Raw genomic sequence first — 13,316 nt, forward strand, 5'->3', positions numbered from 1 at the left:
TAATTAGCCTTTAACTCTATTTACTGTCTGTCATCTTTCTTTATGTTTTGCCATAACCCTTATCTTTGGAATGTTAACCTTTAGGAAAGGGTTGAAGGTGCCTAACACCTTCCCTCGACCTGAATATAGTATCTTACCCTGATCTCTATACTGCGTAGGGTTTCCTATTCGCCCTTCAGAATAGGTGGCGACTCTCTAAGCTATAAATTTTTAGGCAGGTTGCTACAACGTGTTATCGGTTCCCAACGTATTTACTCCTTAAAGACTTTGTTTGTTTCCCGATGTTTGCTGTTCCCCTTCTTCCTCTATAAAAGGAGGTCTTATGGACCTCTCTTTCTTTATTTCCCGCAGGAATGGGTGGAGCTAACAGGAAGAAGGTATCTTCAACCTCGTGTTCACATGGAGTGAAAAAGGTGAAGGAGAAGAAGAAGGCTTCGACCGGCTCTGCTTCTCGTTCTCATGGCTCTCTTAGTTCAGATGCTCGTGCTCGGGCGACTGGTGTGAGAGTCGTGGTTGACGCGAATGGTTCTGAGACCGAGTGGGATGAAGATTGGTATCAGTATATTCACTCGGAGGAATTCGCCAATCGGGAGGAGTGAAGCGTTTTCTTTTCAATTGATATTTGTTTTGTAATTTTCATGAATGATAAATAAAGTAATCTTGTTGTGTTTTACGGTTTATTTTGCATTTTTTTGGGAGTTTTTTGCTCGACTATAATATGTTGATCGCCAAGTGTGTGGAACTGTGGTCGATTACCGGGGACATGTGCCTGGCATATGGTGAGTCTCGGATTTTGTTGTATTGATCTCCGGGACTCATGGCGTGAACGACCCCTTTGCGAGCGGGGCGTTCTGCCATCATGGTACGTGTCTACGACGAGGATACTCTGTAGCTAGGGCTCCTCGAAGAACAAGGAGTCTGCTCGATTAAAAGAGCGGGCTCCCGTTGTTTTGCTTTAGTCAGAGGTGCTCGGCACGTACCAGACCGCACCTGTGTTTTTAACTGTAATACTGCTTAAGTTTTTCAGCGTTCCAAGGTCGAGCGAGTTCTTCTCCTTGCAAATTTTCTAGGTATTATGCCCCGTTCTCTGTCCTTGCTCGGACGCGATAGGGGCCTTCCCAATTCGCGGCCAGTTTGCCTTCTCGGGAGTCTTTGTGGTTTCTTTTGAGCACCAAGATGTCTACTTTAAATTCCCGTTTAATGACTTTCGCGTCATGTCTTAGGGCGATTTTTTGCTTGACTGAGGCTTCGCGGAGGGCAGCTCCTGTTCGGATTTCTTCGACCAGGTCGAGTTCCTCTCTAATTGCCTCACCATTGCCCTCTGTTTCGAGTGGTTCTTCGACGCGCCTCAAAGGCACGTGTATTTCGACGGGGATCACGACCTCCGTTCCGTACGTCAGTCGGAAGGGAGTCTCCCTGGTAGTGGAGTGTGCGGTGGTGCGATAGGCCCACAGGACGCTGTGCAGCTTTTCTACCCATCCCCTTTTTATCTCGTCCAGTCTTCTTTTGAGGCCCCTCAAAATTACTCTGTTAGCAGTCTCTGCTTGCCCGTTCGTTTGTGGGTGCTCGACCGACGCGAAATGTTGCTTCGTTCCCAATTTCGTGACGAACTCTTGGAAGCACCCGTCTGTGAACTGGGTGCCGTTGTCGGTGATGATAGCCAATGGTGCCCCCGAACTGGGCGATGATGTTTCTTTTGTAGAAGTGGAGTACGTTCAAGGACGTGATTTTGGCCAGTGGCTCGTCCTCGATCCACTTGGTGAAATAGTCGACCGCAACTATAAGGTACTTGTTCTGATTGCTTCCGGTCACGAATGGACCAAGGAGATCCATCCCCCACCACGCAAACGGCCAGGGAGATGATAAGGACTTGAGTTCGTTGGGGGGTGCGAGGTGCATGTCCCCGAAACGTTGGCATTTGTCGCATTTTTTCATGTATTCTTTGGCGTCGTCTTGCATCGTCGGCCAATAGTAGCCTGCTCGGAGGGCTTTCCGAGCGAGTGATCTTCCTCCTAGAAGTTGGGAATTGATTCCTTCGTGTATCTCTCGTAGTATGTGGGGAACTCAGCCCTCGTCTATACATTTGAGGAGGGGTATGGAAAATCCTTGCCGGTAGAGGCGATTTTCGACTAAGACATACGAGCAGGCTCTCCTTCGGATGGTGGAGGCCTCTTTTGGATCAGTGGGCAAGATGTCACTTGTTAGGTAACTGTATACGGGGGTCATCCAACCGGACGTGTCCCCAATTGCGCTTACGAGTGACAGTGAAGATGTGGTCTCGGTACTGGGTTTTGGCAATATTTCCTGGATTACGGATTTGTTACCTCCCTTCTTTCTTGTGCTCGCCAGTTTTGATAGGACATCTGCCCGAGAGTTGTGTTCCCTTGGGATGTGTTTTACTTTGGCGCTTCTGAATCGGGCCAGTCTTTCTTTCACGAGGGCCAAGTATTCGGCGAGGGCTTCGCTTTTGACTTGATATTCGCCTGAGATGTGGGATGCGACCAGTTGAGAGTCGGTGAACACCTCAATGTCTTCGGCTTCTAAGTCGTTTGCAAGGCGTAGCCCGGCAAGCAGGGCCTCATATTCGGCTTGGTTGTTGGACGTTGGGAATGATAGTGAGAGGGATACCTCTATAAGGGTTCCTTCTCCATTTTCAAGAATGATCACTGCTCCGCTGCCAGTTGAGCTTGAAGCATTGTCCACGTATAAGGTCCATCTTCGGGCGTTGTTGTTTGTTGTTTCGGGGAAGGCCATTTCGGCTACGAAATCTGCCAAGACTTGTGCTTTAAGGGCTTTTCTTCCTTCGTATTTGATGTCGAACACCGCAAGTTCCAACGACCACCGGAGCATCCTTCTGGCCATGTCGGGGCGTGCAAGCAATTATTTCACGGGTTGCTCGGTCCGCACGACTATGGTATGTGCTAGGAAATAGTGTCTGAGTCTTCGGGCCGCGGTTATTAACGCGAGTCCGACCTTTTCGATCTGTTGATATCTGATTTCGGGGCCTTGGAGTGCTTTGCTTGTGAAGTAAATGGGTTTCTGGCCTTCAAGGGTTTCTCATATCAAGGCCGCGCTGACGGCCTCGGTGGATACGGTGAGATAAAGGTATAAGATTTCTCCAGCTTCTGCCTAGATAAAACTGGTGGGCTGGATAGTGCCCGCTTGAGGTGGGAGAGGGCACGTTCGCACTCTTCCGTCCATTCGAAGGCGGTCTCTTTGCACGGGAGTTTGAATAGTGGCAGAGCATGCTGAGCGGATTTGGCCACGAACCTGGATAGTGATGTGAGCATGTCGTTCAAGGTTTGGATTGACTTCTTCGAATTTGGAGTGGGCAAGTCCGAGAAGGCTCTGCATTTATCCGGGTTGGCTTCGATTCCTCTTTCTGTTAAGTAAAAGCCGAGGAATTTCCCTGCGCGGACACCGATTGTGCATTTTTTCGGATTGAATCTCATTTTACACTTTCTGGCTTGCTCGAAAACCTTTTTAAGATGGGCGGCGTGATCAGTTTCCCTTTGGGATTTGACGATCATATCGTCCATATAGACTTCGAACATATCGCCTATTTCTGCTCGGAATACTTTGTTCATCATGCGTTGGTATGTCGCGCCAGCGTTCTTCAGACCGAAGAGCATTACGTTGTAGTAATAATTGCCCGATTCGGTCATGAAGGCCGTGTATTTCTTGTCAGTTTTAGCCATGGGTATTTGATTGTACCCGGAATATGCATCCGTAAATGAAAGTATTTTAAAACCGTCGGAATTATCGACTAGTTTATCTATGTTAGGGAGAGGATAAGCATCTTTTGGGCAAGCCCTATTAAGATCGATGTAGTCAGTGCACATGCGCCATTTTCCATTTGATTTTTTAACAAGTACAACATTGGAGAGCCAAGTGGTGTACTTGGCTTCAAATATAAAATTGGCCTCTAGGAGGTCTTTTACAGCTAGTTCGGCCGCTGCCGTTATCTCCGGTGATTATTTTCTTCTTCTTTGGGCGACGGCCTTGCAGGCGGGTTCGATAGTCAGGTGATGGCAGGCCACTTCTGGATCGAGTCCCGGCATCTCGGCGGCGCTCCATGCGAATAGGTCGGCATTTTCGCGGAGGCAAGCTTTGAGTTGTCTCTTTGCCAGGTCCGGTAGATCTGCTCCAATTTTTACTCCTTTGGTCGGATCTGCTCCGAGGGATACGAGTTCGAAATCTCCGTCTGGGATTGGCCGGAGGATCCCTTCCGTTGTTCCTGGGTTTGTGCTCTGCTCGGGGTCCCCCAGAAAATGACTGTCGAGGTCGACATTGTCGATGCGGGGCATTGATTTGTTGGGCTCGAAGATTATGTTGGTTGCCCCTTTATCTTGAGTTGGTTTTTTCAACGTGCATAGGCCTTTGGCAGATGCTTCGAAGCATCTCCTGGCAGCTTCGATATCACCATTGATTGTTGCGACTTGTCCTCTAGTCGTATAGTATTTAAGCTTGAGATGCACGGTTGAAGGGACCGCGATTAATTCAGCCAGAGTGGGGAGTCCGAGGATGCACTGGTATATTGATGGACAGTCGATGACTAGGAATTGGACTTTCACTGCCCTTGTGGCTTTTGCCGATCCGATCGAAACTATGAGTTCCACGAACCCCCATGGCTTGGTTACCGTGCCATTGAAATCTTATAGATCCGACCCTACGTATGGGGTAAGGTGACTGTCGTTCAGCTGCAGCATTTTGAATAGTTGGGAGTACATGATGTCCACTGAACATCCTTGGTCGGCCAATATGCGCCGCACATCAAAATTAGCCATCCGGGCTCGGATGAGGAGTGGGATGGTCGTGTTAGGTGCTCCTCCGGGCAACTCTTCTTTGTAAAAAGATATTGAGGAAGGACTTCCTTTGGCGTGGTCGAAGGTCGAGGCTATGTTCGCGCTGGCCAAGATGAGCTCGTCGAATTTGCGTTTCACGGATCCGACGGTCAGTTTGCTGAACCCCCCGACGGATATAACCATTCCGGACGGGAACATCTCTCAGGCGCTGTAGGAGGAGTTGGTGGTTGTCGCTGATTTTGCCCAGTCAGGGAGGTAAAAGTCTTCCGGCCTGGTGATGCTCATGGCCACTTGCATGGCGGGCGTATCTTCCGTCGGCTTTTCCTCGGTGACTGGTTTAGCTTCTCTGGTGGCCTCCTGCTTCTTCGCATATTGCTTCAAATGTCCCTCCCTGATTAATATCTCTATGGCATCCTTTAGGTGGATGCAATCCTTGGTGTTGTGCCCGTGGCCTTTGTGGAATCGGCAGAATTTCGATTTATCCACGTTCGATCGCGCAGGCATGGTTTTAGGGAAGCGGACCTTGCATGTCTGAAACTCGGCGTTTGCGCATTCGTTCAAGATGCGCTCCCTCGAAGCGTTCAGCGGGGTGTACTCTCGGAATTTCCCCGCAGGGGTTTTGTAGTCCTTAGGGTCTCGAGTTTTATCATCTTTTTTTTGTCAGTTCCTCGGCGAGACTCATCTTGGCGTGCATTTTTACTGCTCTCTTCGTGCCTGGAATTGCGGACAGCGTGGGCGGCTTCTTTCTCTTCATACTGTATGTAGGCTTGAGCTTTGAGGAAGAACTCGTCAAGAGTGGCCGGTGTTTCAATTCCGACGGCTTTAGCAAAGTCCGAGCGTGGTCGGAGGCCGCGCTCGAGCAAGAATTTCTTCATATGGGCAGTGGTGGATACTTGTACGGCTTCCTTATTAAATCTTTTTATGTATGCCCGTAGAGACTCATCTTTTCCTTGGATGATGGCTTCCAAGGAGGCTTCTGACTTGGGGTGTCTCCGGGATGCCGTGAAGTGTCTGGAAAAAAGTTTTCCGAGCACTTTCCATGAAGTGATAGACTCATCCAATAAACTTTTATACCAAGTCACGGCCCCTTTGCGCAGGGTGGTAGGGAACAAACGACATTTGATAGCACCGGGCACTCCTCTGTAGTCGAGAAGAGCGTCGATGTTCTCTATGTGTTCGTCCGGATCGGTGGTCCCGTCGTATGTGCCCAGTGGAGGGGGTTTTTCGAGACCGGTTGGCAGAGGAGCCTCCAAGATTGCCTGGGACAGAGGACCATGGCGCTCCTCTTCGTCGTCGCTGGCGATCGGAGAAAAAGATCAGCTTTGACTACGCCTGCGTCGCCTCCGGTTGTCGGCTAGACTTCCTTTTTGGCCGAGGGGACCGAGAACGGTGTCGGGAACGCTGGTCGCTCGACCCTTTCTTGGAAGAGGGATCCACATTCTCCCTGGGGGAGGGGGAACGAGGGCGTTTCTTGGTGACTACTTCACGTCGAGAACGAGTTTTATGATTGGGGGGAGTTTTTGAGTGGCGCTTCTACTCGAGGGCCCCGATTTGGTCACTTTGCTGCTGTATGAGCGCATTGGTCTGGGCAAGAGCAACTAGAACAGCGCTTATGGTCTGATCTTGAGGAGTCTGTCCTTTGGAGAGGAAAAGATTGCCCAGATTTTCTTCATGGTTGTCCTTTCCGCTCGTGTCTTCGAAGCGATGAAATTGATCATCTTGGAGATATTTTGGGGAAGGGGACGCTGTGACACTGTCTCGAGGGACGATGTTTCTGGAGGGCGGAACGACGGAGATGTCGTTTTTCTTGAGTATTGCAGCCTCTAATGAAGAAGGATCTTCGTTATTGCCGGCCATGAGTGATGATTTGATTAGAGCTTTGGTTCATGGGTTCTTGCAGGAGGCAATAATGAATCAAGAAGGTGCAAGAAGAGGAACGGGGGAGCTAGTATTCCCACAGACGGCGCCACTGATCTTACCGAGCAGATCAGATGGCCAGCAACAATGAAGGCTTGAAGTTCGGGATGATGATTATGAGAAAAAAGGGGTTGTACCTGCAAGGCACTCCGATGCCAAAGTAAGTATGTATTCCACAAGGTACAACAAAGTGAGAGAGTTTTGGGGTAAGAAAAGATTACCTCGCCCTTTGTATGTAGAGGGCTATTTATAGGATGTTTTTGGAGTGGAATCGACTCCTCCTTCTGGGGCGGATATTTAGGAGACACGTGGGCTGTTTGTTTGCCGGTCACGGGGGACCCTCGTGGTCGATCACTTGGCAAGTTTGCCCGGTCTGGTCGGATGGAAACTGCCACGTGTGATCTGACGCATATTGGGCCGAAGGCGGGAATGGCCCAATTGACTAGATTGGGCCGGTCCAGAACAGTTTCTTTTCATAGTCACAGTGATAGGTAACGCGCTGTTGGATTTTTACAATAGTTATCTATCCCCTACTGGTAAAGCTGGCACATGTTACCACACCTTACTTTACCACGGTTGATCAATCGTGATGGTAAACCTTTAAGAACCATGGTGAAAGGACCCTTATGTAGTAGGGGATGTTATTTGTTGATAAATAAATTTGTTTTTTTCTTAAGTTTTTGTCGGCTTGTCGCTCCCAGGATTTTCATCCAAGTACAAACGCGAAAGTGGCACGGACACAAAGTCGCCATCTGTGTGTATTTATCTCAAAAGAGGGAAAGGAAACACATAGTAAACCTGAGGGAAGAGGATAAGCAAAGTCATCGCAAACCAAGAGAAACGGGTAAGGGAGTCGGTTACATGAGGGGAAGGTGTTAACACCCCTCACGTCCATCGTACTCGATGGAATCCATGCTTTTTGTCTAATATATGGGTGTGAAAGTCTATGTCTAAAGCTAAGAACTAAAATGTAGGGAAAATAAAGAGTTGAGCTCGTTTGGGCCCTACCTGAATGCCTATGTATCCTTTTTGAGGAATCAGAGTTACTGTAGTTCGACTAATTAGTTTTGTTTGTTTTGTGTTTGTAGGTGAACAGTTACATTTGCATCCTAATGCAACTCGACCATTGGAGTCTCACCCAATGGAGGTATAAAACAAATAACATGCTCTTAAGTTCCGTGAGTCAAAAGAAAAAAAGAAAGAGTTGGTTTATGTTTTAATATGCATGAAAAGATAACCTAAAGTGAAAGGGAAATCTCTACCTATCTTGTCATACAAAAGGGAACTCTATTCTAAGCCTAGCAATCCTACAGGGAAAACAACACAAAAGAAAAATCACATAATCGAGCGCCGCTCGATAAACAAACAACTAACCATGGTCTGGGCACCAAGGTAGTGACCTGGGAACAGGAGGTGATTTAGCCAATGGGTCATATCGATCGAGGTAAACAAGCAAAAAAAAGTAAAAAGGGGGAGCTTTAGTCAAGGGGTCATATCAACCGAGACAAACAAGCTATCCATGGGAGAAAGGGGAAACCAAACACTTGTGCGTGCGTGCACAAAGCATCAGCATTGGTCAACGCGGGCTAGATATGGCATGGGGATCCGACTGCAAGATCCTTCGTCAAGGTCTTATTGAAACATGACTCCTACTAGCACAAAAAGTAAACACACAAAAATAGAGCCTCCTTTGAGGATTTCCAATATGCCTGCCAAGTGGCACGGTCTCCCAGTTCTACTTATCATGGCATCAAAAAGGAAAAAATGCAAAAATAGTAAATCGGTTCAAAAAAGTATACCGAACAGGTAGCAATCTGTAATAAAGCAAAAGTAAGCGGTAAAGAAACCCATAGACTTTTCACCAGCTGTCATCAAGCAAAAAACAAAGTCAGAAATCTGGTGTCAACATAGGCATCAAAGCATCATTGATGAGAAGACAAACCCCAAAATTGGAATGTGTGTCGAACATCCGAACAATACACCTGCAATAAATCGCAATCCAGACAAAGGAAATAAGAAGTGTATATATACATGTCTCAAAGAGTGAAATAAGATAAGTTGCAATTGGAAATGAATTCCTCTTCCACAAATAAAGTGGAATACGAAGTGCTCAAATCGGTGTCGGAAATCTCCTTCGAAAGTCCTTGCACAAGCTAGCAAACTTATTAGAAATAACAAGGAAATGCAACCAAAATTCAAATCAAAGGTGAATCATAAAGAAACGAGTAATCGACATGCATCGGAACCATAACATCAAACATGGGACAACATTGACATCACACAAGGAAGCGTACAAAAAGTTGTCGTAAAAACAAGCAAATATGATACCGATGTCAAGGAAATGTGTCAATAAGATCAAAGAACCAACTATCATGAATTAAATCACAACTTAGCATGCATTTAGAAATCGGGGGAGCCACACCGTAAGCGCATGAAAAGTCTACTTAAAAATGCACAAACGCAACAACAATGGTCCACAATCGAGCAATTAAGAGTAAACATGCATTAAATGAGTTTCGGATCACAAAATACATGTTAAAACAGAATTGGGACAACATTTCATCAAGTCAATGAAGCACATGGAAAATCACACCGGAATCGGAATTTATCGATTGAAATCATCATTAAACGCACAACCTAAAATCGGAAAGCGAATTACGACATATTTGCATTTCCGGGCAGCAACACGCACATGAGTTAATATCCACCAAAATCGGAATTAAAACCATGAATTAGTGTTCAAAAGCAATTACCAACTCAATTTATGTTCCCACAAAAATGGAAACGTGTCGTAAACCGAAAATTCACATTAAGAGCGGTGTTTCTCAAGCACGGACACATAATTCAAGAGTTGACAAAATTCATATTCGAACCGGAATTTTAGTATTGGAAACAAGTGTTCAACAACAGATTTGAATCTAAATTATATCAACTCATGAATTCAATATCAACTCTCAACAAAAACTCAATAATCAAGAATAAGAAATCATCACAAAATCAAGGTTCAACTCAATAATTCAACATTAATCATGAACTCAATTATCTAAACAATCAACAAATCAAGCATCATAATACTTCAACAATTAAAATTAAATTCATGCAAGATTTTCAAATAACCACTTAATTCTAAAACAATTATCCAATTAAGCACTTATATCAAACAAGTTCAAGAAACAATTATCGAAATGACGCGAAGAAGAGATTGGAAATATGATAGGGGAGAAGACGGGGGAGGTAGGTCGCAGAAATCGCACGGAGGAGGGAGTACCGGTCACGATCAGAACAATGGCGGAGGGAGTGTCTCACGCCACGCGCAGTTTTCTGACGGAAGGCGGACGGTCAGTCGTCGGTGGGGCTGGCCAGAGCTGCGCGGTGATGAACGGAGATGGTGAGTGGTGGTGGTTCATCGGAGATGATTTGATCGGAGAAGGAGAATGAAACTTGCTTGATTTTTGAAGTTTTTGGTGAATTTGTTCTTGGTGTTCTTGATAAAGTTCTATGAAGTTGTTGTGAAAACTCAAGAGAAAAAAGATTTTGATTCAAGAGAGAAGGAGAGAGAATTTGAGAAAGTGTTTTTGGGAATGAGAGTGAATGAGTGGGAAAATAGGAAAAATGAAATATATATGTATATATATATATATATATATATATATATATATAATGCTCCCAATTTTGAATTTCAAAAAGTGCGCCAAAATTGAAATTAAGCACCGTCGACAAGGAAACTCGTTTCGGTGCAAAATTCAGACTCGGGACCAATGAAAAAATTGAAGATGATGAAATTTGTGAACCGTTGCCGCCAGAATGGACTCAATCTGATAAACGGTGAAGAAGTTATGCGCGTTTGAATGACGAGAATCATCTGGTCATATGAGGTGGAAACTTGCGAATGCGGAATTTTCGTGCGCACCTCTAAAAGAATGCGAAGAAATTTGACATTCCAATCAAAATTTGAACTCGGGGTCTAAAGAAAAATCGTAACCGACAAAATTTGTGAAACGATTCGGCCAAAATGGGCACGATTTGATAAAATTGAGGAAGTTATGAATTTTTTAATCTTGTCGCACAGTACTAGAAACTCCATTTCGACAATTAACTTTCAACGCTTTCGCAATATTCTAGAATTTCTGGTGTAGAATTGGACTTCGGTCCGAACATTGAAATGTCGGGGACATCGAGCTGGAATTTTCTATCAGAAGTTATGAATTTTCGAACATGCGAAAAGTACTTGAACAGTAAATCTGGATTTCAGGTAATTTTCACTTTCGAGAATCTTCCTCAAAGAATTGACTTCCGACCCGAACATGAAAGATGTGGAGAACGTCAAAATAGTTCCAGTTTCACGACAACCAAGCTAATACGACATTCTAGTCGGAAGTTACAAATTTTGCACTCGTACCGTAAAAACAGACTTTTGATCCGAACTGTCTCGAAACAGCAAAAAACTCTTTAATCTTTTTTTTGAACGACGAAATAAACGTATTTTATAACTTATAAAAGAGGGGGGGAATTTTGGGGTACAACACTGCTATTACTCTTCAATTTTATGTTGAAGTCTATCCTATGGAGGTACTCAAATTGGATTGGTGATTGATTTTTAGGTTTTGCCATAAACCTAAATAAAGTTATGTCTTGGCTCGAGTGGGAATAACATGTCTTTTTGCGTGTCCATAGAGTTTTGAAAAATCCAAACATCTCAGAAATAGATAGAGAGGTTTGCATTTCTCGAACGAACCACACTCCTTCATATACGTCAAGAGTCCATTTATGATAATGGGAATGGGAAAACATGTATGAGCCTCTTCAAATGGGACTTGTGTATATTGATTCTATGATCTCTATAGGGCATGGCCAGCAAGAATTATTTAATGGGGATAGACAAACAGGTAAAACTATAGTAGCTACATATACGATTCTCATTCAATAGTGATTTTGAGAGTGAAGTTTTATATATGTGAGGTGTCTGGGTCTAGTGTAAGGGCGTTATTGTAAAATATTATTGGAAGAATTTTTTGTAAGGTAAAACATTTTAAAAGCTCTTGTTTGTTTCTTAAGGTAAACCAGTTAAAACCTTGGTTTTATTAAGGATGTCTTAGTAATTAAAACTCTCAATCGGCTTGTGAGCTTAACATGGTGTTAAAAGCTCTTAATTGGTTGGAGATTGTCCTTGTAGTAAAATCTCTTGGTTTGAATGTCTCTGTAGTTAAAACTCGGTGTTTGGTTTGAAATTTACCCATTGTGAAAATCCAATCATTGTGTAAGGAGGTTCGTGGAAACACTCAAGAAAAATTCTCAGGGAAAACATGAGGTCACATCATAGTGGAAACACTTCTCACGGTTGCTAAAATAATCTACATGCTTAATATATAAATAGTGAGAAATACATAATGGCAAACCTTAAAGTATATATCTATAGCTCATTATAGATACCCTTCCAACCACAAATATGAATAACTTCTTTTTTTAAACATGCAGTATATGTGATGATTATAAATTTTTCAATGTTACTAAATTCAACAACAAAAGTATTATATATATGAGATATGCATTCATTTTGCAATATTAAGTTGTTGATTATTGATAAGGTGAAACACAAAGATACCAAACCTCAAAGTTAAAAAGCAAAAAGAACAGACACTTTATTAGTACATTAAAAACTTGTATTAAGGAGACAACAACAAAGCTAGAAAAGGACAGTAATGATAGTATCAGTTGTAATTAGGATTAGCCAAAACGTAACCCTCAATGGCTTTGAAGAGAGCATCACTCTTAGCTTTGCCTTCCTCAACCTCCTTTTCAATAGGCTTAGCATCTCCTTTGGTGTGATATTTAACACTCATCTTCCCGACGGATCCTCCATTTGGACCTTCAAACAATTTGGCCTCAAAAGATATCTTTTCAACAATGTCAGATATACCGACACCTCCAACTATACTGTAATTATATTCCAACTTTACATCATCAATGGCTTCAACTTTGTGCAACACATACAAGGTTTGTCCTCCTTCGACGAAAGTGAGCTTCTTGACAGTGCCGGGGCCACCATTTCCTTCAACGATTTCAACAGTCTTGATTGAATCAGTAACCTTTGGAACGATGACATCTGCGTCATGCACCACAGCTTTGAAGAGCTTGGCAGGAGCAACGGTTGAAGTGGTATCATTCTCACATGTGAAAATACCCATAATGCTTGTTGATAGTATAGTATTAGTGTGTATGTTGGTGTATGTGATAATGAGCATAGGAAAGGTTTCTATTTATAGGCAAACTGCCTTCTTTGCTTGCCGACCATAATTTATTGCCCTGCTGCTAGTGAGACTCTGTTGACTCACTCTAACAAACATCACACGTTGTTGGCCCATTGTTTTCAATTTTCTATTATCAACAACTTCATGCTGCTATATCATCTGTTTTCAATTATTTTAATAATGTATCAAATTCAGCAATTGTGTGCTGTTTGTTTACTTTAAATGTCGTGAAATAAATGATATTCAGAGATAAAAAAGAAAAAAAAACTTTTTAATTTAGTTTTTTATTTTGAACTTCAAATGTTTTTTTTTTTCATTTTTGACATAAGATTCAATAAATTTTTAG

At 43.7% G+C, this 13,316-nt stretch overlaps 1 protein-coding gene across 1 annotated transcript; it reads right to left on the reverse strand.

Annotated features, from left to right (window-relative positions):
* Window positions 1-12,336: 12,336 nt before the first annotated feature.
* On the reverse strand, window positions 12,337-12,950 carry LOC131602664 (ABA-responsive protein ABR18-like). Its single transcript, XM_058874837.1, has one exon. The coding sequence runs from the start codon at window positions 12,905-12,907 to the stop codon at window positions 12,431-12,433; it is 477 nt and encodes a 158-aa protein (XP_058730820.1). The 5' UTR covers window positions 12,908-12,950; the 3' UTR covers window positions 12,337-12,430.
* Between the last annotated feature and the right edge of the window lie 366 nt (window positions 12,951-13,316).

The sequence above is a fragment of the Vicia villosa genome, linkage group LG1, assembly GCF_029867415.1.
Source record: "Vicia villosa cultivar HV-30 ecotype Madison, WI linkage group LG1, Vvil1.0, whole genome shotgun sequence".
NCBI classification, from domain to species: Eukaryota; Viridiplantae; Streptophyta; class Magnoliopsida; order Fabales; family Fabaceae; genus Vicia; species Vicia villosa.

What these genes read in the sequence shown, in the direction of transcription:
- LOC131602664 (XM_058874837.1), bottom strand. Translation starts at nt 12,907, where the DNA reads ATGGGTATTTTCACATGTGAGAATGATACCACTTCAACCGTTGCTCCT.